Source organism: Miscanthus floridulus, chromosome 8, assembly GCF_019320115.1.
Source record: "Miscanthus floridulus cultivar M001 chromosome 8, ASM1932011v1, whole genome shotgun sequence".
Classification (NCBI taxonomy): Eukaryota; Viridiplantae; Streptophyta; class Magnoliopsida; order Poales; family Poaceae; genus Miscanthus; species Miscanthus floridulus.
In genome coordinates this window covers 111,075,235-111,096,894 of record NC_089587.1, presented here as the reverse complement: position 1 = coordinate 111,096,894, position 21,660 = coordinate 111,075,235, and the positions used below count along the sequence as shown (strand labels likewise).

Genomic DNA, 21,660 nt, shown 5'->3' with positions numbered 1-21,660 from the left:
CTCTCGCACGGCATTAGGTATGCCCTGGTGCCTATCAGATATGACGCCAACCACCCTGCCAGGCCCAACCATGTATATCCAGACTAGCCTTAAGAACCATCCCCAACTATCATTGTTCTCCTTCTCAACCAAAGCAAATGCCAAAGGAACCAACTTGTTGTTCACATCACAGGATATGGCTATAAGAAGTGTGCCCTGGTATTTGCCAATCAAGAGCGTACCATCAATGGAGAAGACAGGACGATAGTGCCTAAAGGCCTCGACACACTGAGGGAAGCACCATAAAGCATGGAAGAATATATGCCTCCCATCCTTCCATGCATTTGGTTTTGGGATGTACTCATAATGCATGCCTGGATTCACCGCTTTGATTGCATTGAAAAGTACTGGCAGCTGCTCGTACCCATCCTCTCAGTCCCCATATATCATCTTCCAAGCTCGCTGCTTAGCCCTCCAAGCTTTACCATAAGTTATCACATAACCTCCATACAACGCCTCAACGGTCCTAATAATTGTCATCACCTTCATGTTGGGTTCTCCCTGCAATATTCCCACCAACCGCTTGGCAATGAGGGTAGATGTCAACTGCCGATGTCTCAGTGTCAGCTCATGGTCAATACAATTGTGTGGCTCGACAACTTTTGTGATCTTCCACTTTCTGGTGACCTTTTGCTTCCTTGCACAAACCCTCCATGGGTAGCGTTCCTTGTCACACACAACTATGTAACGGCGCTCCGCATATGAATGTAAGACCTTGTAAGGTCTCTTTCGTATCACTACAAATGCCTGCAACCACCTCTTCAATGTAGGGAGGTCCTTGAACACCCTCCCACTCTCAATTACCAAGTTAGGGCTAGCCTTAGGAGCTTCTAGGAGCTCATCATCACATCCTTCTACACACGCCTGATAGGAATGAGTAAGATCGCTGAACTCGTGAACTCTTGGATCACGGCGGCTGGGAAAGATACGCCTCAGCATCTCAATATCACTCTCTGTTAGCTCTCCAATAGGGCGATCATCATCAGAATCAAGAGCCCTTGCCATCTCATATGGCTCCAAATCATTCATAATTTCAATATTATTGGAGCCACAGAATCCATCTCCACAGTGCACTTGCGCAGCAACAGGGGGCACATCAACATTCTCAGGAATGTCTCCTGCAACATAAGTAGAGAAATGAGGAAAGAATGAAAGAAATGAATGTAAGAAAGGGGGTAAGCTCCCAATAACCATGCAGTTAAGACACTTACTTAGACGATTCTGTGTCAAAGAGATCTCATGAGGAGGATCTGCCACAACAACATAAGTCTGACAAGCATCTCCAACTACCGCATTGGGGACAGATTGAGCATCAGGAATCGTAGGTGCAACCTCCACATCCATATCAAGTTCTGGGACGGGAGGGTCGATGTGTGGCTGCTGACCCATTGGTGGGGAAAACCCATGAGGGATGAGATCAACTAACACCCGACGCACAAACACGTCCAAACATTGCAGCTGGCTCTTCATAGCCGATCTCACATAGTTCTCCCACTGATCCACACAACCAATTGGGATTATTCGCCTGAGGATGTTGGGAGGAGAACCTAGGTGTAGTATACCCTCAACTGCAATGCCATCATCTCTAAGGCAATGCAGCTCCTGCCGAGCCCTTGCAACCATCTCACTAAATGAAGGTCTATCATTGAATAGCACAGGCATGCTTTGCATGTCAACAAACTTAACATATCCATAGCGATCGTATTCAACGGTGCCTCCATGATTATGGTCACTAGGTTGTTCATCTAGTTCAAACACATAATGAAACATATGTTCTTTAGTTTAAATTAGACGATACATAGTACCTAACAAGTACTTTCTAACTATAAACTAAGTAAATAAGATAACAACTACATACATAGATATAGTGTACTAACTAAATAGCTAGATCCTATTTAGTTAACTAAATATGTAACTACCTATCTAAGTAGCTATGTAATTATATTTATGTACCTATGTATCTATGCTTCTATCTATCAACATATATATCTCAGTAGATCACTAACTAAATCAACTACCTGAGTCATCACATTAACTAGTAAATAATAAATGTCAAAACTACTACACTACAATCAAAGCTAACTAAGTACGCACAGTGTAAATTCATAATTTTTACCTGTCCGACGATGGAGTCACGGACGTCGACGGAGTCGCAGCGGACGCCGGGCGTGGGTCAGGCCGACGAGCCGAGCCGGTGGAGGCACGACCGGGCGCTGCAGGTGCCGGGGCCGGCGGGGGCACGACCGACAACGGCGGTGGAGGGCGGCGGGCGCGGGATGCCCGGCGCTCCGTGCGGTGAGGCCAGCTCGGTGGACGCGGATGGCACGTCGAGCGAGGCGAGGGCGTGGCGCGGGCGCAGGGACCGGCGAGGGGACCGGGGCGGTGGCAGCGTGGCGCGGGCGCGGGCGCGGTGGTCCTGCGCGGCCTCGGGGCGTGGGGCGGGCGCGGTCGTGGCGTCCGGGCGCGGGGCGGCGCGGACGCGGGGCAGCTACGGGCGTGGTGGCGGCACGGCGCGGGCGGCCGGGCGCGGGCGAGGGCGAGGCTGCGCGGGCGCGGGGCGGCTACGGGCATGGTGGTGTGGCGCGTGCACGGGCTCGGGCGGCCGGTGAAGGGAGAGGGCGCGGACGGCGGTGCTCTGCTCGGGCGAGAGAGATGCGAGAGAGAGGGGGAGAGGAGGAGAGAAAGGATTGGGGCCCATACGTAAGAAAGAGTCGGCGTTAGTCACCCTGACATCAAGGTCGGCGCTAAGATCTACGGCGTCGAGCTTGGCAGCAGGGTGACTGACGCCGAGCTTCCTGCCATGTCACTGCCACGTTTGCTGAGTCTAAGAGCTCGACGCCACGGACGCTGGCGCCGAGACGTGTTAACTCGACGCCTAAGGGTTCAGATTCTGAAATCTTTTCTACAGGGATATATTTATAAAAAAAATTAAAAAAAAACTAAAAAATAAAAAATTCGCCCTGGTAGCTCGCCCTCCTCCACGGCCGGCCGGCCGCCCTCCCTCTCGGCACCTGCCTGCTACGTCTCCCGGTGACCCGGTCGTCCGAGCTCTGCACGGCACCACCCCGTCCTCGCCTCCTCCGTCGCCGCGGCCGTGAACGAAACACACTTCTGATCCAGGACAGCCCACGAGAACAATCTCGTTTAGTTCCGCCATCCTGGCCTGCAAAAACTGGGCCTGCCCGTTTTCCACTACTCCTACGATCCACCAAAAGGCGAAACCGGCTCGGCGGCTCCGCTTCCCTTCCCTTCGGCTGCCCTTCAAAACCCCATCAAAATCTCCGACCCCCGCCGCCGACGAGCGTCGCTATGGCGCTGGCACGGCCGCTGCTCCGCCTTCGTCCCCACCTCGGTACGCTCCCGCTCCCATCCCGCAGCTCCTCGCACCTCTTCGGGACTCGCACCTACATCTCTGACATGCGCCGCTCCGCCTTCGTCGACCGCCTCCTCCGCTCTGTACGCTCCGAGATCTCCTCTCTCAATAACTTCGCCCCACCACCGTCACCCCCACCCCCTACTCCATTCACCGTCGAGGACCGCCCTGGCGAGCAGTGGGCCCGCCTGCGCAGCGTGTTCCCTGCGGCCGAGGGGGAGGAAGAAGAGGTCAGGGTGGACGCCACGTTAGTCGACGGCGCGCTCCCTCCCTCCCGCTCGGGCGCGGACACGGGCGGCCCGCCCAGGCTGCACATCAGCGTCAAGGTCGAGGTCTCCAAGGCCGCGCGGCCTGGAATGGCGCTCACCTTCGAGTGCTCCGCGTGGCCCGACGAGATGGAGGTGCGGAGGGTCTTTCTCGTCCGCCGTGGCGGGCCTGCGCCATTGCAGCAGTACGTCGGCCGCCAATTCAGGTGATACTATATGATGGGAATCATGAACATCTCTAAATTTTGACAAATTTTTGGTTGCTACGTTACTCGCAATTGCTGCTTTTAGGGTGTTGATACTCGCCTTGCTAGTGATCAAAATGTGCCACTTAGTTCTATTTTTATTGAACTAACCATAGTGTGGACGTGTGGTCGGTCATTGATGAAATAGGTCAAGTACTTGAGGACGGGAATGGTCGGAATCCCTTTCCATTCCCAATTCATGTTCAGGAAATGTTGAGGAAAATGTCAAATGTGTTTGCCTTTTGTTTGCAAAAGGAAATGGTATGAATTCTGTGGAAAATACCCAAATATGTGTTTTATTTGAAAAAAATGACTAGTGCTAACTTGTTAGACACAACAAGGAGAAACTATTTATCACAGGTCCTTTTGTTTTATCACAAGTTCTATTCATTACAGAAATTATCTACGACGGGCTGACTAAAGTAAAATCTGAGCATGAACCAATAGGGCCTTGTTCATTGCCATTTTGATTTAATTGCTCTATATTCCCGACAAATCTGCTTCTTTCGTGCCAATATGGGAGACTTTTCCCTCTTTTTTGGGGGGGCATATACTGATAACTAATTTGTTTGTTCTGGTGAGCAGTGAGTTAGATGAGGAAATGCAAAGCGCGGTGCAAGATTATCTGGAGCAAATTGGAGTGAATGATGACCTTGCTGCATTTCTGGATGCGTACATGGAAAACAAGGAGCATACTGAACTTATCAGATGGCTGAAAAACGTTGAGTGCCATATCAAAAAATGAACATTCGAGTCGGGTTAATCGTTTGTCTTACAACACTTGTGGCCTTTGATCACAATCTTGGCACTTTACTATTATTTGAATTTATTTTTATTGGTGTCAGATATGCTAGCGATCTGCCTCTATACACCCCCGGGAGGTGTTCTCTCCAGGAAGCAGGGCAGCTTTTTTTGCTCTCTATTTCTCTAATAAAAACATGTTTCCTTTGATTGTAACATAAGAGTCATAATACATGTGTCGAAAGCCTCCAACTAGGGTGTAAATGGTAGATATTTCCTTGCCTCTCATCCGTGTAGGTCTTCTTGCTTAACGGTGTAAATGGATGTCTGGAAATCTAAAATACCCGAATCTATATTTGCTAAAACTTGTAATATGAATGTCTGTATTCGTATTTGTTTCTAATATGGATATTAAATAGATGTATCCAAATCTGTTTTCTGTTGTTTTCTCTATCTAATTCTAGATTTGTATTCAAAATATCCAATAACATCCGAGTCTGTGAAGAATAAAGTACTAGGTGACAGTATCTAAAAGTTATTACTGTCACTGTGACTAATGACTAATACTCTCTCCGTCCCAAAATAAATGATGTTCAGGTTTGTCCTAAGTCAAACCATTTCAAGTTTGATCAAATTTATACAAAAAATACTAATGTTTATAATACCAAATAAGTAGTATTAGATTTATCATGAAATACATTTTTATAGTCTACCTATTCGGTATTTTGGTGTCATAAATATTGACTTAGGACAAATCTAAAACATCGCTTATTTTTGGAACATAGGGAGTAGTATTGATTTTATAATATTACTAATATGTACCATTAGTTTTATACAACTAATGCATAACTTAATGTAGCTAATTATGCTAATTTTGATTAATATGACCAATGATACATAATATGTACCATTAAAATTGTTGAAAATAATGACTAATAATGTTACTTTATATTAGTGGATTGATCAACAAATAGCTTATTTTAGGCACGGAACTAATGCATGTTACTGGATTGATCTTTCACCTACTTGATCTGGAAATCAAAGTTACATATCAGCATGCTTGATCAACAAATAGCTTATTTTAGGCACGAAAGTTTGCGTTGATGACAGATAAAGAAGACAGTTTTCCGGCGGTAAATAAGGCTGGGGTTTCATCTAGGTTTTTATTTGCATTTAATATTATAATGCATTAGCAAATTTGATGGCTTGGCTAGTTAATTATAAAAAGAGAGATAGAGAGAGTTTTATCTGGATGAAACATGTTGTCACAAAACCTAATGTGATATTTTTAGACCCTGTTTGGCATAGCTCAGCTTTACTAGTAGAGTTGGTTTTTTTTTTTTTGGAAAACAACTTTATAAGCAACTTGAGATGTTTTGGAAAAACTGTTTGGCAAAACAACTTCATGCATGGAAGGGAGAGAGAGAAATGAGGGAGAGAGTTGGGATAAGCTACTTTTTTCATCTTCATCCTAACTTATGTCTTTGTGAGAGGAGGAGAAAAATAATTTCATCTATGAAATTGTTTTGGAAATGAGTGTTTGGCAGCTGTTGTGAGCTTGTGATATCTGTGTCCTGAAACTCACCGTTAAAAATGACTTAAGGCACCTCTAGCTTCCAATAGCTAATAACGATTTTTCTCGATAAGTGATTGATATTCCTTCATCGCTGCTGCACCCGAGCCCGAGGACCCACGACCGCCACAAACAAGAAAAGAAGTAAACCCCAGCACCATGGATCGCATCGCAGCCCACTAGGCCACGACACCAGGGGCAGCAACCCGGCCCAAAAAATCCGAAATGAAAACCACAACCGCGACGCGCACCGAACAACACGCCCACAATCCTGGCAGCTTGACACACCAAATCAATTTTAACCGGCTTATCAGCCGAAAAAAAAACATCGTCCTCCACGTCTCCTGCAATCTGTTGCCTAGTATACCCTGTCCCGATCCTCCGCACGCATTCGCATACGTCGTAGTACTCCGGTTGTACTATGTGTGTGTGTATGGTGCGTCAGGGCTACCCGGCCTCCCAGTGTCCCATCCCATCTAATAAAGCGGGCTTCATATAAGGTCCTGTTTAGATTTCAAAAATTTTCATTTCAAAGTATCACATCAAATCTTGTGGCACATGTATGGAGTACTAAATATAGATAAAAAATAAAACTAATTGTACAGTTGGGTGAGAAATCGCAAGACAAAACTTTCGAACCTAATTAGTCCATAATTAGACACTAATTGTCAAATACAAACGAAAGTGTTACAGTAGCCAAAACCAAAAATTTTTGCCAACTAAACGCGCCCTAAGGCGACCTGGAGGAAGGTGATGCAGTCCAGTAGTAGGTTCAAGAGGATCTGCGTGTTCTGCGGCAGCAGTCAGGGCAAGAAGAAGAGCTAGCATGATGCCGCCATTGACCTCTCCAAGGAGTTGGTATGTACGACGAGCTATGTATATTATATATAATAAGGGTGAGTTTTCTAGTCACTCCCTCCTCTAACCGTCGCACCTTTTCAAAACGCATGCATGCATGGGAACTTATCTCCTCCTAGATTTCAGGTGATGGCTTCATGCCACATATAAAAATATTGTTTATTACGCATATATAGGGATTGTGTATACCATTTTTGGCAAGTATATGTATATACGGTAGTATGCATTCCTACTTTTTTAGAGAGTATGTCCATATACCCGAAGACAAGTATAGTATGTGTGGATATGTGCTAGGTAGTATGTCCATATATATGTACAGTAGTATGCGTTTATACTTTTTAAGAATATGTGCACATACACGTACAATAATAGAGTATGTATACACGTACTACAAGGTCATATTAAAAATTATGTAGTTTTGATACCTGGAGTACGTACGTACGTATGTGCACATACTACATGTGCAGTAATCGAGTATACACACATACTACAAGGTGGAAAAACTAGTATGAACTAGTACTTTTGCCAAAAAATTGAGTATGGAAAATACTCTTTTGAAAAAAGAAAAGCCTGACATACCTTTTTTTTTTGACAAAAATGAGAGTATATGTATATGTAGATACACGGAAGTTCGCTTACTATGGCCTCGTTTAGATTGCGAAAAAATTTCAACCCGATGAATAGTACCATTTTCGTCTTATTTGACAAATATTGTCCAATCGTGGACCAACTAGGCTCAAAAGATTCATCTCGTGATTTCCAACTAAACTGTGTAATTAGTTATTTTTTTTACCTACATTTAATACTCCATACAAGCGGCTAAAAATTGATGTGATGGAGAGAGAGTGAAAAAACTTGGAATTTGGGATGCATCTAAACAAGGCCTATATGTACATACTTTTTTGACAAGGTTCATACATTATTACGAGTATATTATTTTACTACGGCATGCATTTATCTCTCAGCTTGCTTTTGGTCGCCGGTGCACTGAATGCTTCGTGGTCGTCGCTGGGATGAACCATGGACACGCGGACCGGGCGGAGGACATAGGCGAATGCAGACGTAGCTTCCTCGAGATGCAATCTGCTACCTGGTTCGTAAAGAGTATAAAATGAGAAACTAGCGGGTATAGATCGACCAACGAGGGATGCAGGAAACTGAAATCATATAGATGTATTGATGCATACTATACTGAAAAAGGAACACTAGAATGTAAAATAGAGTACTAATCGTCACCTGTTCACATGTCAGGACTGGACGTACAGGAGAATCATCGTTGGCATGTTGCAGAACCACGTACGACGGCAAAAGTTGCGGCCACAAATTGCTAGAGATACGGATCTGCAAGGTGCAAGGAGATTAGATTGGAATAAACAAATCGATTACTGCAGTAAGGATTAGGACTGACTCGCCCATACCTGGATCCCATCGACGAATGTTGCTAATCACAGAGAGAGAGAAATTAAAAGTGATGCCTAGGCATCACGGATCTGCATGCCACGTTTCTTTTCAGCTAGGGACGATGCCAGCAGATGAATTAGGGGAGCAGCTCGAGAAACGCCTCAAGGTACGAGGATATCGTCGCTAGATCTGCAATCTGCAAGGAATTAGATTTAAATGAACATATCGATCCAAATAACAGAAAGATTTGGGACGTCTCAACCATATATGGATTCCGCCATCGATGGATCCTTCTCGTCGTCGCATCAAAATATCGCCGGGCTTAATGATCACAGCTGCGCTGTGGAGTCCGACTAAACCAGCAAAGTTGTCGCCGCCGCCGCACGTTCATCTGTGTTACCAAGAAAGAATCAATCGGGGTGTTCGGCTGGATTAAGCTGAAACAAGCCAAGACAAGAACAACCGAACAAGGTTAATATAAAGGGGAAAAAGGATTAATTTTGCATTTAGATGCCATTACCTTCCAACAAAGTCGCCCAACGATGTGGTCGACGGGCGGCCGCATGCCAGTTCCTCGAGGGATCGCCAGGATGAGATGAGAAACGACGCAATGCGGCGGATGGGTGAATGTATATAAGGAACCTAAAATTAGGATCGGTAGTTCTTAACGGGTTTTCTATGCCCGGTATCCATTTGCAAGCATGACTTGAAAAGAGTCTCGGGCGTGTGTGGGCATACTTTACGTGGGTTTAGAAGGAGGGAGTAGCTGGTATGAAAATTTTTCCCTATATAATAATCTATATCTATATATAATATTAAAGAGGAAAAAATTTTCTCCACCTATTTTTTTGTCGGGCCCTTCCTAACTAACTCTATGAATGTGAAAAGTGTCTAGAAATCTCCCATATTATATATGACATATGCACATAGATAATAAGGTAACCTGGATAGCTACGAATACTAATCCAAATAGATCCCTTCGATCCTAACAGGCTAAATAGGAATCCTACTTCAAATAGAAAAGGATAAAAATCGAAATCAGTCAAAGCTTATCATAATATCAAACCACGATGAGTTTTGGGTTTTGGGTCTTTTTATTTTTTTCCTATTTTCTTATTAGCATGAAAAGTTTCTTTGTATTTACCTTTTTCCGCTTTAAGGTATGCGATTGGCTTCCTTTTTTTCACGGTCCTCTTTTTCCACATCAGATTACATCTGTCCTTAACTTCCGATCGATTTTTGCCATCCTTTTTTATTTTTAATCATATAAATATTAAAAAAAATATTTTCCCTGTTTTCTTATTAGCGTGAAAAGAGTCTTTGTATTTATTGTCGGCTTTACCATATCCGATTGGCTTCTGTTTTTTTTTCACGGTCCTCTTTTTCCACATCCGATTGCACTGTCCTTAACATCTGATTGATTTTTTCCGTCCTTTTTTTTATCATATAAATATTAAAAACAAATAATAGATACAATAATAATAGTATGAGCAATTGAAATTCATCTCTTCCTTAAAAAATAGAGATTTACACCACTAAAGTTATCGATGCAATTTTGATTACAAACAAAACTTATCTTATTAGTCTGATTTAGCCAATTGGTCCAACTATTCAAATCTTGAACGTGAACTACAATCTAGAACAGCTTTTTGTCCATATCAGTTTAAATAAATCTGTCTAATATGCATGTATGAAAGTAATATTAAAGTGAAGATGTAAAATTAGCTCATATATATGAATGTCATAGTTATCATAAAAATAATAAATTATAGCTTTAAAGTTTTATAGAAAGAGTGAAACGTAAATAGATATGTATCATTTCTGTTCTCGATTTCCATGAATATTTGATAGTTTTTTTTTCTCCAGTTGCAACGCATAGGTATATTTGCTAGTATATATACACAGAGTATATCGTGTTCATATATCTGGCTATTGGATGGTTTCTTTGCTTACGTACCCTGGTCTTCGATTCATTTATTTACGTACAGGAAGTATACATGATATACGTACGTGCCAGTGCCACCTACTAGCAGCTAGCATGCAGCTTCTTTCTCCCTCTCTTTCGACCTCATCATACGTGTATGGCAGCAGATCCAAGCATGCATGGATCGACTTTTTCTCCTATGTTTTGCCGCTATGAAAGCTAGCAGAGAGTAGCAGTTCCTTTGTTTTCTCCTATCTAGTTGATGTGTTTTGCTTAATTTTTCTCCTTTTTCGAAACACAAGTAGCAAAACATATTTTTATGCTATGCGCAACAGCGGTTATTAAACATGTGTTGTTATGGGTCTGATTAGTTGCTTACAATAGCTTTAGTCTGCATTTAGACCTCATATGGCATAACCTAATAAGTCAGCATAAACGTATGCCAGTGTCTTGAAGTTTGTTTGTTTTACATACACAGGCAAGGCACATTTGATATCACATGTTTCAGTTGATGTCTCATGGTTCTAGTAGAGGTGTGAAAGATAATAATATTTTATTTTTGTGTGCGCATCACGACCAAATCCTATACACTCCCTTCTCCCCAAATACTTTGACCTTATAGTACTTAAATTTTGTCCCAAAATAAGTGTCATTCTCACTTCTCAATGCACATTTCTCCTCTTCCAATATACATTTTCCTTTTCTCAACGCATTTCTATCTATATTTCTAAGGGTACTAAGGTCTTTTACCTTGAGCATTGATATCTGTGATGGATCCTAAAATGTCTACTATTTTAGGATAGAGAGATCGAGTAATAGCTAATGCAGCATCGGGCTTACTTTTAGCTTTGTACAAGTTTGCATATAAGAGTTGCTTACGCAAGTAAGCAAATACAAGTATATATTGTACTATACAAGTCTAGATACAAGTTAATACAAGCAACCAATCAGACTTGATTCTTTTTCCTCTCAAGCACACTAATAAGTACGTGAAGCTTCCTTTCTCTCTCATTTTCTGTCAGGGAAAAAATCTTGAATAGTTTCCTGATCGCCTCTTTAGAACTTTAGATTATTGCTTAGGAGTGATCTAGGGCTTGGTCTAGCAGGCAGGGTGTGGCTGAGTTTGGAAAAAAAAGTCGTTTTGGGTAAGGCTTGAGTTAAACATTGAGAATATAAGTCATGAATAACTTTTAAGTTGTTAAGTTTGGAAATATGAGAATCATATGAATAGATTTGTCTTGAAAAATACTTTCATAAAAATATACATATATCACTTTTCAATATTTTTTAAATAAAAAGTCAAAATTGTGCTTTGGAGAACATCCGTCCTGTTCGTTTGGGCTTGTTTGACTGATAAGTCACGGCTGAAAGTACTGTTGGCTGATTTGGTGTGAGAAAAAAATATTGTTCGTTGACTGAAAAAGTACGGCTTATAAGCCAAACAAGCCCAAGTAAACAGGGCGCATGTCATTGTCTAAAACAACTTCTTTTAGCATCCTGGAGTGAGTACTGGTTACTGTTATTAGTCGTCTGTCTTGTGGCGATGTCAATTACATTGGCCAGAAGGAGCAGCTCGACCTGTGTGGTGGTATAGCATCACAAGTTCCTTACGTCATGAGGTAGGCCACGATAATTACAATGATATAGACGTGATACGTTACATGCCAGAAGTTTTAATGCGATGGCCGGAGTCAAAAATAACTGCATAGATACCCAAGTCAAGGACGATGTTTCCGGGTCACCGATGCCGTGAACCCCAGTTTTCTGTGACTATACGGGGTAGATCAAGAGGTGGATATTACGTATCTTCAGGAAACAAAAAATATACAGTTTGCTGTTTGGTTAAAAAATAACACTGCAAACGTAAAATGGTACGAGATCCAGAGGCAATGATTTCAGGATAATCAGTCCCCCATTTATTATGGAGAAACTTTCCTATTTGACATTAGAAATAATGCTATTTTCCTATTTGACACCGAAATTGAAATTCTTTCTTATATGTCCTCCACTCAAGTTTTTCTTTCCTATTTGATATTTCCGTCAGTTCTGTGAGCAACCACCGTTAGTTGTCCAAGTGAGGCAATGAAAAAAGACCGTTATGCCCTTTGAGAGAAGCAAATGAAGTTGGTCATCTCTGGCAGTCGTGGTTGTTCGTCCTAGTCGCGCTCCTACAGGCGACTCCCTCCCAGTAACCCTAGATTGAGGCGGGCGGCGTAGCCACGGAGGAGGGTGGCGCGGGCACAGAGGAGGGTGGCGCGGCCACGGGGGCGGGCGGCCGGAGGTGCCCCTGTGCGGCCAAGTAGGCGGTCGTCGCGGCCTTGGGGGCGAGAGCCGCGGCCTCACAGGCGTCCGACACGGGAGAGGCTGCCATGGCCACGCGTCTGAGGGCTCCGGCAAGGCCGCGGGGCCGGCCGTGCCTGCCCAGCTCGCCTGACCATGGACCCAGCGCTGCCCCTCGCAAACCGAGCTCCTGCTGCCGATCGTCGTGCCCTGCCTTGCTCCGTTCGTGCTGTATAGGCTCCCCTCGCCCGCGACTGGGCAGCCGCGGTCGTGAACCCTCACTACCAGAAAAGTGGCTTTGCCATGTGCCGGCAAACGTCTCTTTGCCGAGTGTTTTCTATCGGGCACTCGGCAAATGCTTTGTCGAGAGCTGAAACCGACGCTCGGCGAAAAAAAGTAACGCGACGGCGCGGAGACGGTCACGACGCTTTTGCCGAGTGTCTCAGACCTGACACTCGGCAAATCTGCCATCTTTGTCGAGTGTCAAATTCCGGGCACTCGGTAAACCTGAATTCTTTGCCGAGTGTCAAATAATGGACACTCGGCAAAGACTGGCCCAAAATGTACAATTGTTGGCTTCTTTGCCGAGTGTCCAGTGTCTAACACTCGATAAACATGCCTTCTTTGCCGAGTGTCAAATCCAGGGCACTCGGCAAACCTGCCATCTTTGTCGAGTGTCAAATACTGGACACTCGGCAAAGACTAGCCCAGAATGTACAAATGTTGGCTTCTTTGCTGAGTGTCTCAGCGTAGACACTCGGCAAAGAAGCTATTTTAGTCCCCGAATGCACATATTTTGGCCACATGTCCTCTTTGCCGAGTGTTTTTACCCTGACACTCAGCAAAATGCCTCTTTACCGAGTGTAACACTCGGCAAAGCGACCATATATTCCCTGTTTTTATTGTTCGATCACGTATAACGTACCCCACTCAAATAAACATTACAGGCATCACACATAGTTCACAATAAGCATCACATGCAGTTCATATAGATATATCGACAACACATAAATGCAAGTAAACTTTAGAATCACTAGTAGGTTCATTCACAACCACAAATAGTCATAAGTAGTCATAGGTAATCCACAAATGCAAATGTAAATAAAATCACAAGTAGTCACTTAGGCCACGAGTTCCACTGCGACCACGTTGGGTCATGAGGCTCATTCGATGCCACCGATTGATTCTACACAAAGGAGAAGAGATTGCATATGTGAGACAAGATTGAACAACATGTATGGTCTCTCTACTGCCTAACTAGTATAACCCTTGCAACTATCAGTAATATCTTCTCAGTTGCATTGTGCTCTAGTATGATTGCTTAAGTACTAGTTGGTAACAAACATATAGCATTAGTCACTAAGTTTCTAGTGTCTAGGTATCTTTGTAAGATTGATTCTGCATAAACTAGAAACGATGATTATAAGGTTGTAAGGTGACTCACAGTACCTGAAACAGTATTTGGAGTAGCGAACATTAACATTTGGAACCACCCTAGTACTTCCCTCCTTTGGGCCCTCGTTAGAACGAAATCAGCCTTAGGTTTTCTCCATGACTTCCCACAGCTTTGGTCTATTGCATAACCTCGCTTGATCCACTCTAGCCTTAACATTATCCTTTGTCTTATCAGGAATGTCCATGATTGTACCAAAAATTGCCTCAGCGACATTCTTTTTAGTGTGCATTACATCAATGTTATGTGGAAGTAGAAGGTCATCAAAATAGGGGAGGTTCCACAAGCACGACTTGTGAGTCCATGCATGTTGCTCATCATATCCTAGAAAATGATCTCCTTGGTCATTGACCTCGAGAGCGTCTAACTAAGCATGAACCATGGCACCAATCATCATCTGAGGTGCAGGGCTTTCAACTACTACATCTTTTGTAAAGTTCTTGATGTCTCGTCTGAATGGATGGTCAAGAGGGAGGAATTGTTGATGTTTATCGGATGAAGAATACTTGCCACCCGTCGTCAACCAAATGAACATCAGAGATGCCTTGCATACTAGGCATGATAACTTCCCATGAACACACCAATCGTAGAATATCCCATGCACCAGAAAGTCATATAGCGAGTATTGGTACCAAACATGCATTTTGAAGTTTGTCTTTGTAGCTCGGTCGTATGTCCATACCCCTTCCTCCCAAACACAGACCAAATCATCAATCAAGGGCTCCATGTACACACTCATATTATTCCATGGGTGTTCAGGAATTATCAATGACAAGAATATGTTCTGTCATTGAAAGAGGACACTAGGGGGAGATTGAGAGGGATAACGAACATGGGCCAACAAGTGTACGAGGCAGCCGCCATTCCATAAGGATTGAACCCATATGTTGCTAGCGCAACACGTACATTATGAGCCTCTAGAGCTTTCTCATGATGAATCATATCAAACCTTTGTCGATGTTTTACCACCGATAGCCTGCCACGGGGATACCCGAGGCAGTATGTTCGGGCTTCAGCGTATGCTGAACTCGATGGTGAACGCAAGAGACAGTCGATTTATCCTGGTTCAGGCCCTCGATCGTAGATCGAGTAATAACCCTACGTTCAGTCAGCGTTAGCCTTTGCGTTGGATTGATCGTGATGTGTTGTGTTGTACAATTGCTGTCCCTTTCTCTCAGGAGCCCTGCCCTCCTTTATATAGTCAGGAGGCCAGAGTCCTAGTCGGTTTACAATGAGATTTCCTAGTAGGATTACTGAATAGTTCTACTACTAAGATTACATGGGAAGAATCCTAGTTGGACTAGATCTTCTCTCTCCCTTGTGGGGTATCCTGTGGGTCCCGCATTGACAAGCCCCCGAGCACTTCATGGTTGAGCTCTGAAAGTCTCGCTTTACTCCTTCAAGTCTTGTTGAGTAGAAACAAATGTCATCCGAGTGCTTTCTGGAGTGAAACCTTGTAGCACTTCTTGGGACCTTCGAGTGGTGAGTGCTTTTTTGAAGAAAAAGTACATCCATCTGGTTGTAGCCCCCGAGCCTCTTGCTATTTAGAACAAGGAGCTAGAAGATCTTGTCTTGAAGTTGCTCTGTTTGTTCATTGAAGTTTTATAAAAAAGAACTCGAATATGGCTCATTCTGGGTTCTTTTTGTCGTAATGTCTTGAAGTGGTCTGCGTTGAGGAAGTCTTTTGGTGACGTGCGCTTTTTCGAAGAAAAAGTACACTCACTGAGTGTAGCCCCCGAGCCTCTTGCTATTTGGAACAAAAAGTTGGAGGGTCTTGAATCTTTATGTTGTTTGAAAATTTGTGTTCTGAAGTAGTCCCTGAGAGTTGGATTATGTCATCATCTGAGTAGTTTTGCGGCATCTTTCCGAGGCAGCCCTTTAGTCTTGGATTAAACCATCCTCCGAGTAGTTTCGCAGCATGCAACCTCCGAGCATATATCCTTGTTGTTTTGTTCAGGAAGAACTCGGATCGTATTCTTTGATAGTCTGCTGTTGTCAGATGTAGTTGTATGGTGGTGGTTGAGTGTAAATGCCTTTTGTTCATGGGTTGTACTGTGCTGGTATATTCTTCCGAATATGCCCGTCTTCGAGTACTGTTCCCTCTCGCCTGAGTCATCCATTATTGAGTCCTATCTTTTCACTGTGTCCTTTGTTAGGCTTATTTCGTTGGTACTCCTAGTCCATGTGCGTCGCTCCTTTGATCTATAAATACTATCCCGGAGTGCTTGTTTTCATCCATTGGACATTCTGTTGAAACCTTCGTGGTCATGAACATGGTAGTTTGTGAAGTAGAGCAGCCCCCGGGCATTTTTTGTAGTTCCTATGTGTCTTATCATAGCTGGAGGAAGTCTTATGATAGGGATTAGAGGTAGGCTAATCCCACCACAGCATTGTGCCAGGATGTACATGGCGGTAGTTGGAGGAAGTCTTGTGATGTGGGCTTCGTTTCTTCATCGGGCAGTTCTGGGTTGATCCTCGTCGCCTGTCCTGAGACTGTCCGGTGCAGATCAACACCATATCTAGCATCACATCGGTCTTGGGTAGACAGATGCCCGTCGGCCTTCTCTGCTCCATGTTGTCTTACCGTGCTGCCGATTTCCGCCTTGGATGCACTGCGTCCGTCCTTTGAAGAAAACAGTGTAGCTGATGGCAGTTTGTCCTTCCGAGTAGCAATTTGGGACACGTAGTCATTCTAGAGCCTAGCCATGTCCGTGTTCCTCTTTGCTACTTTGCTTTTCGTGGTGCCGAGTTCGTTGGGTCTTGTAAGATTTGTAATCTTCTATTTTTGAAGTCGCTTGTAATGTAACGAATCTTGTCTTCTGAGTTGTCTTTTACTTTTTTGCTGTGATCCCTATCGTTCATGAGATTACCGAGTTCTTTCTTAAATAACTGGGTTCTTTTGTTCCTTGTGAGGTAGCCCTTTCTTTCTTCTTGGTTTGACGGGTTGTTCTTGTAGCGATCTGATAACCCTGCCGTGGGGCTGGACGGATAAGTCTGAAATCTGCCCGTTGGTTTGTACCATTGTGTGGATTTGTGCCCTCCGTCATTTTAGCTGTGTCGGTAAATGGACCGTTGCGTTCTCACACGGTGTTTTAACGGGCCTTGTGGGCCGTTTTTATCACTGAAAAATCTATTTAAAGACCTTTTATCTTCCTTTCCTTTGCTGCCCAGCTCTTGCCTTTAAACCCTAGCTTTCAGAAATCTGCCGCCGTCATCATCGCCGTCACCCGAGCACCACCATCCTAGCTTCATCTTCCCTAGTGCCTTTTTGCTTCCGCTAGTTCATGGGAAAGAAGAAAACTGCAAGCAAGTCCCAGGCGACCTTCGTGGACGAGGAGTCATCCCTTTCTTTGATCGAGAACCAGGAGTTCGTGGCCATGAGGGCTGCTCAGAAGGTTTGGCCGGCTCCAACAACAAGCGAAGATCAGCTGCGCGAGCTCGTCAGCGACGGCTTGATCCAAAGCAAAGTCATCGCTGAATGGAGAGTTTCTGGCGAGCATCAGGTTCCAGCTCCGGGTCCTAGTGAGATTGTCCTCTTCGTTTCCTTTGTCCGCGCCAGACTTTGCCTTCCTGCTTCTGCTTTCCTTCATCAGTTTCTTGGTTATTTTGGGGTTAGTCTGAACCATCTAACCCCTAATGCCGTTCTCCATCTTTCCGTTTTCGTTCATCTTTGCGAAGCTTTCCTTGTAATCCCTCCTTCTCTATCTCTTTTTCGCTTTTTCTTTCGTCTGAAACCTCAACCCCGCTGCGAAGAAACCAGCGTTCTTGGCGGTTGCGGGATTCAGTTTCGCCAGGGTCTTAAGATTAAGTTTTTTGACTATGACCTGGTCGATTCTGTAAAAGATTAGCGTGCCGAGTGATTTTACGCTGCCAATTTGATCCCTTCCCTTGTCGTCCACTCTGGATCTGGTCCTGTGGTGAATGATCGATGGGACAAGAAACTTAAGTCACCTGCTGAGATTCAAGTGATCTAGCCACTCCTTGATAGGATTAGTATGCTGAAATAGCAGGGTTTAACCGGCTTTGGTATTGTTTTGAGTTTTCTTCGTCGCCGAGTTCAGCTTTTGAAAGAGCGGGAGCATCTTGGCTTCGAGTATTCTGGGGCCGAGGATCCTTCACACATGGTCCCAGCTCTTGAGCTGACCGGTGAGGAGGTACTCGAGCGTCTCCAGAAGATGTTGAAAGGAGTGAGCATTATTCCTCCTGCTGTCTCCGAGTTCTCTGTCAACAACTCGCCCCCAGCTGTGAGTTGTCTATCTCTTTGTTTGGGTACTTTATGTACTCTTGCTGCATCCATTTTTGCTTAGCTTTTCCTTGTCTTGCTGTTTTATCCTTTTTCGTAGGAGCTTGGGCGGAACTTTGTCGACCTGATCCCTCTTGATGTTCTCCCTGCTGTGGCGGGGACTGGGGATAAACTTGCTGGAACTTCTGCAACTAGTAAGTCCCAAACCTCTACAGCCCTTCCTAGGGTTTCTTCCGGATTTGTTGATGTATATGAAGAATATGTTCCTCGTCTAGTCCCTCGCGGTCCTCGCAGTGTCCCGAAGAGGGGGCGAACGGATGGATCTTCATCTGGCCTGCCTGTCTCCAAGAAGCCTCATAAACCAAGTACTCCCTCAGGTACTCTAGTTGTTGCTAGCATGCTCTTAGGTGAGCACATTTAATACTCTTTGTTCCTTTGTTTTCCTGTTTCTCTCTTGAACCGAGTACTTTTTATTCTTTTTTTAGCAGGTGCTCTGGTTTCCTTAGCTGAGGGAGAGGAGGATGACGAAGTACCCCTCATCATGCGGCGGTGAGTTGTTTTTCATATTCCTGTTGCATTGAATTTCTCTTCTTTGTCTTGACTTTTAGTCTTGAACTTTTTGAAGTAATCGAACGTCGGGTATGAGTTCTTCTGAGGCTCCCGCGCCGACTTCTTCTAAAGCTCTGGTGTCGAGTTCTTTGGTAGCCTCGGTACCGAGCTCTACCGCTCCTCCAGTGTAGGGTTCTTCCACGGCTCCGCTATCTGCTATCCCGCTCCCGTCGTCGGGTGGTGGGGACGTTTTCGCCGTCGTGGTTCCCCCTGCGAGGCCTTCTTTTGGCTTTGCGAAGAAGAAAGTGGTTGGGTGAGTAGATTCTGGCTTCATCTTTTTTGCTTCTATCTTCCTTCTTCTGGTTCTCATCGGTGCTTCCTTTTATCAATTTTCAGTGTTTCGTCTTCTCTCGTTTCTTCATCGACTTCTTCTCAGCTTTTCGCTGTGCCATCGAGTTCCGAGCCTCAGGACTCGCAACATACTATTGATGAAGTTGCTGCGGGGGCTTTGGAGCTACCTGGCGAAGTTGCGGACTTGGCCGTCCCGGAGGTGACTGTAGCCGTCGTGTCGGGTCCTTCTGAGGGATTGGCTCTGGCTTCCCTGGAGGTTGCTTTGGTCATTCCTTCTTCGCCTCAGCCAACCTCTCCTTCCCCTTCTCTTGCTTCCGGCGGTCCCTCTTTTACCGGTGACGTGGTGCAATAGTTCGATGCCACCCATCGGCTATCGGAGCTGACTGTAGCCTGGGGGAGCTTATCGACCCTCGTGACTTCTTTTGGTGAAAAGCTCCAGGTAAGTTTTACTGCCACTCCTCCTTTGCATGCTCGTTTTTCTTCTGTCCTTACGCCTTGTTTCTCTTTGTCTCTTTTTGCTCAGTCTTTCTCTCGTGATCATTCTGGCTTCTTTTTCTCATCTGAAAATGAGAGAAAGTTGTCTTCTGAGGTGAACGCTCTGAAAGCCGATCTTGACCTCCTCTGGGCTGAGTTGGAGACAGAGCGTCAAATGCACCAAAAGGAGGAGAAGACCCTTTGTGCCCGGGTAGTAGAGACGGAGAAGCAGAGGGATGCCACGGTGGAGTCTGCGAAGAATGAATGCAAAGGTGCCGTGGGTTCTGCTTGTTTCTTCTTGTATTTTGACTTCTTTTTTCGCTGACTTGTTTTTTGGTGTCTTGTCTAGTTCTCCAAGTTGAAAAGCAGAAGCTCTCGGAGAGTATCGATGAAATGAAGGCTCTTGTCCGCTCTAGTCATAACAAGGCTGAGGAGGTAATTACTCATGCTGAGGAAGAACTCGCCCTTGCTAAGCTGATTAGGCGTGGAGCTGACAGAGATCTTGTGCAGGCCTAAAAAACTGTTGAAGGCTTGTCTGGGAAGCTGGCGACGGCTACTGAAAATTGGAACGTTTTGTGGAAATCTTTTCGTTCAGTAGCTGATGTTCTCCGGACTCCAGCGGATGATGGGCAATCTTGGGCTCAGTTCATTCCTCGGATTCTGACTCATTTCCAAGAGTTCGCAAAGAAGTGCGCTCAAGTATGTACCAAGAATGTGCTGGCCCAGGTCTGGGTCCTTGCTCCAGAGGCGCCTCTGTCCAAGATAGTGGAGGAAGCTGATAGTCAAGAATACCTTGATGCCGTTGAGAGGATGGAGCCTGAGGTCGAAGATTTAGCCAGTAGGGGTGTAGACAGTCTTAATATTGATATTTCCCTTCCTGATGACAATGCCTGATCCAATTGACCAGCCTCTTGTAATATTATACTCCTCTTCAAATGAAGATTCTTTATTTTTGTTGATGTATTCTTTGCTCGGGTGTGGTCGGAGTTACTTGACTTGCTGAGTACTTTGTCCTGTTTTCGTCTCTGCTCTGTAAACAACTCTGTGCGTTATCCTGACGAAATCCCTCAATTTGTCGAGTACTTTTATTTTCTTCCTCTTTTGTGACCCATCGAGTGCTTTGTCCACGCTATGACTTGTTAGATGTAGATCTTTGTGTTGACAACCTTTCGTCTGCGCTATGTAGAACGACTCGGCATGGAATGTCGCTTTGACAAACTTCGGCATCCGAGTGCTTTTTTGAGTGGTGCTTGTGCTTTTCTGAGGAAGAAGTATTCCTATCTGGATGTAGCCCCCGAGCCTCTTGCTTTTTGGAACGATGAGCTGGAGGGTCTTTTGAAGCTCAATTTCGGTCGACTAGTTTTAGGTGTTTAGCTTTTAGCTACCCTCATCGGTGTGCTCAAGCGTCTTTTCAGCTATTTTGCTCTCGGCCGGGATGCTCAGGCATGTTTTCTGCCCTTTTGCTTTTTGTTTCGGGTGTTAGCTTTTAGCTACCCTCATCGGCGGGCTCAAGCGTCCTTTCAGCTATTTTGCTCTCGGCCGGGATGCTCAGGCATGTTTTTAGCCATTTTGCTTTTTGTTTCGGGTGTTAGCTTTTAGCTACCCTCATCGGCGGGCTCAAGCGTTCTTTCAGCTATTTTGCTCTCGGTCGGGATGCTCAGGCATGTTTTCAGCCATTTTGCTTTTTGTTTCGGGTGTTAGCTTTTAGCTACCCTCATCGGCGGGCTCAAGCGTCCTTTCAGCTATTTTGCTCTCGGCCGGGATGCTCAGGCATGTTTTCAGCCATTTTGCTTTTTGTTTCGAGAAAATAACTCGTTGAAAGTCATGACAAGACATGCTGTGGATGAATATCATCTTTATTGATCATGAATATAAACTAATACATATGTT

General features: G+C 44.7%; 2 protein-coding genes and 1 long non-coding RNA gene across 5 annotated transcripts; 2 read left to right on the top strand and 1 right to left on the bottom strand.

The window, feature by feature from the left end:
* Positions 1-2,165: 2,165 nt before the first annotated feature.
* Positions 2,166-2,648, top strand: LOC136469728 (uncharacterized). The gene has a single exon (XM_066467808.1). The coding sequence runs from the start codon at positions 2,166-2,168 to the stop codon at positions 2,646-2,648; it is 483 nt and encodes a 160-aa protein (XP_066323905.1).
* Positions 2,649-3,225: 577 nt separating this feature from the next.
* On the top strand, positions 3,226-5,029 carry LOC136473264 (uncharacterized protein At2g39795, mitochondrial-like). Its single transcript, XM_066470942.1, has 2 exons — positions 3,226-3,884; positions 4,509-5,029. The coding sequence occupies exons 1-2, from the start codon at positions 3,349-3,351 to the stop codon at positions 4,666-4,668; spliced, it is 696 nt and encodes a 231-aa protein (XP_066327039.1). The 5' UTR covers positions 3,226-3,348; the 3' UTR covers positions 4,669-5,029.
* A 2,854-nt stretch (positions 5,030-7,883) lies between these two features.
* LOC136473263 (uncharacterized) lies at positions 7,884-9,125 on the bottom strand. Of its 3 annotated transcripts, none has more exons than XR_010762557.1 (5): positions 9,017-9,125; positions 8,759-8,887; positions 8,514-8,692; positions 8,332-8,436; positions 7,884-8,185 (listed from the first exon to the last, which is right to left on the bottom strand). It is a non-coding gene; the product is annotated as an uncharacterized lncRNA (long non-coding RNA). The 3 variants fall into 3 exon arrangements; XR_010762556.1 differs by having other exon boundaries at positions 8,759-8,933; positions 9,017-9,082; XR_010762558.1 differs by having other exon boundaries at positions 8,514-8,685; positions 8,759-8,933; positions 9,017-9,082.
* Positions 9,126-21,660: the final 12,535 nt, after the last annotated feature.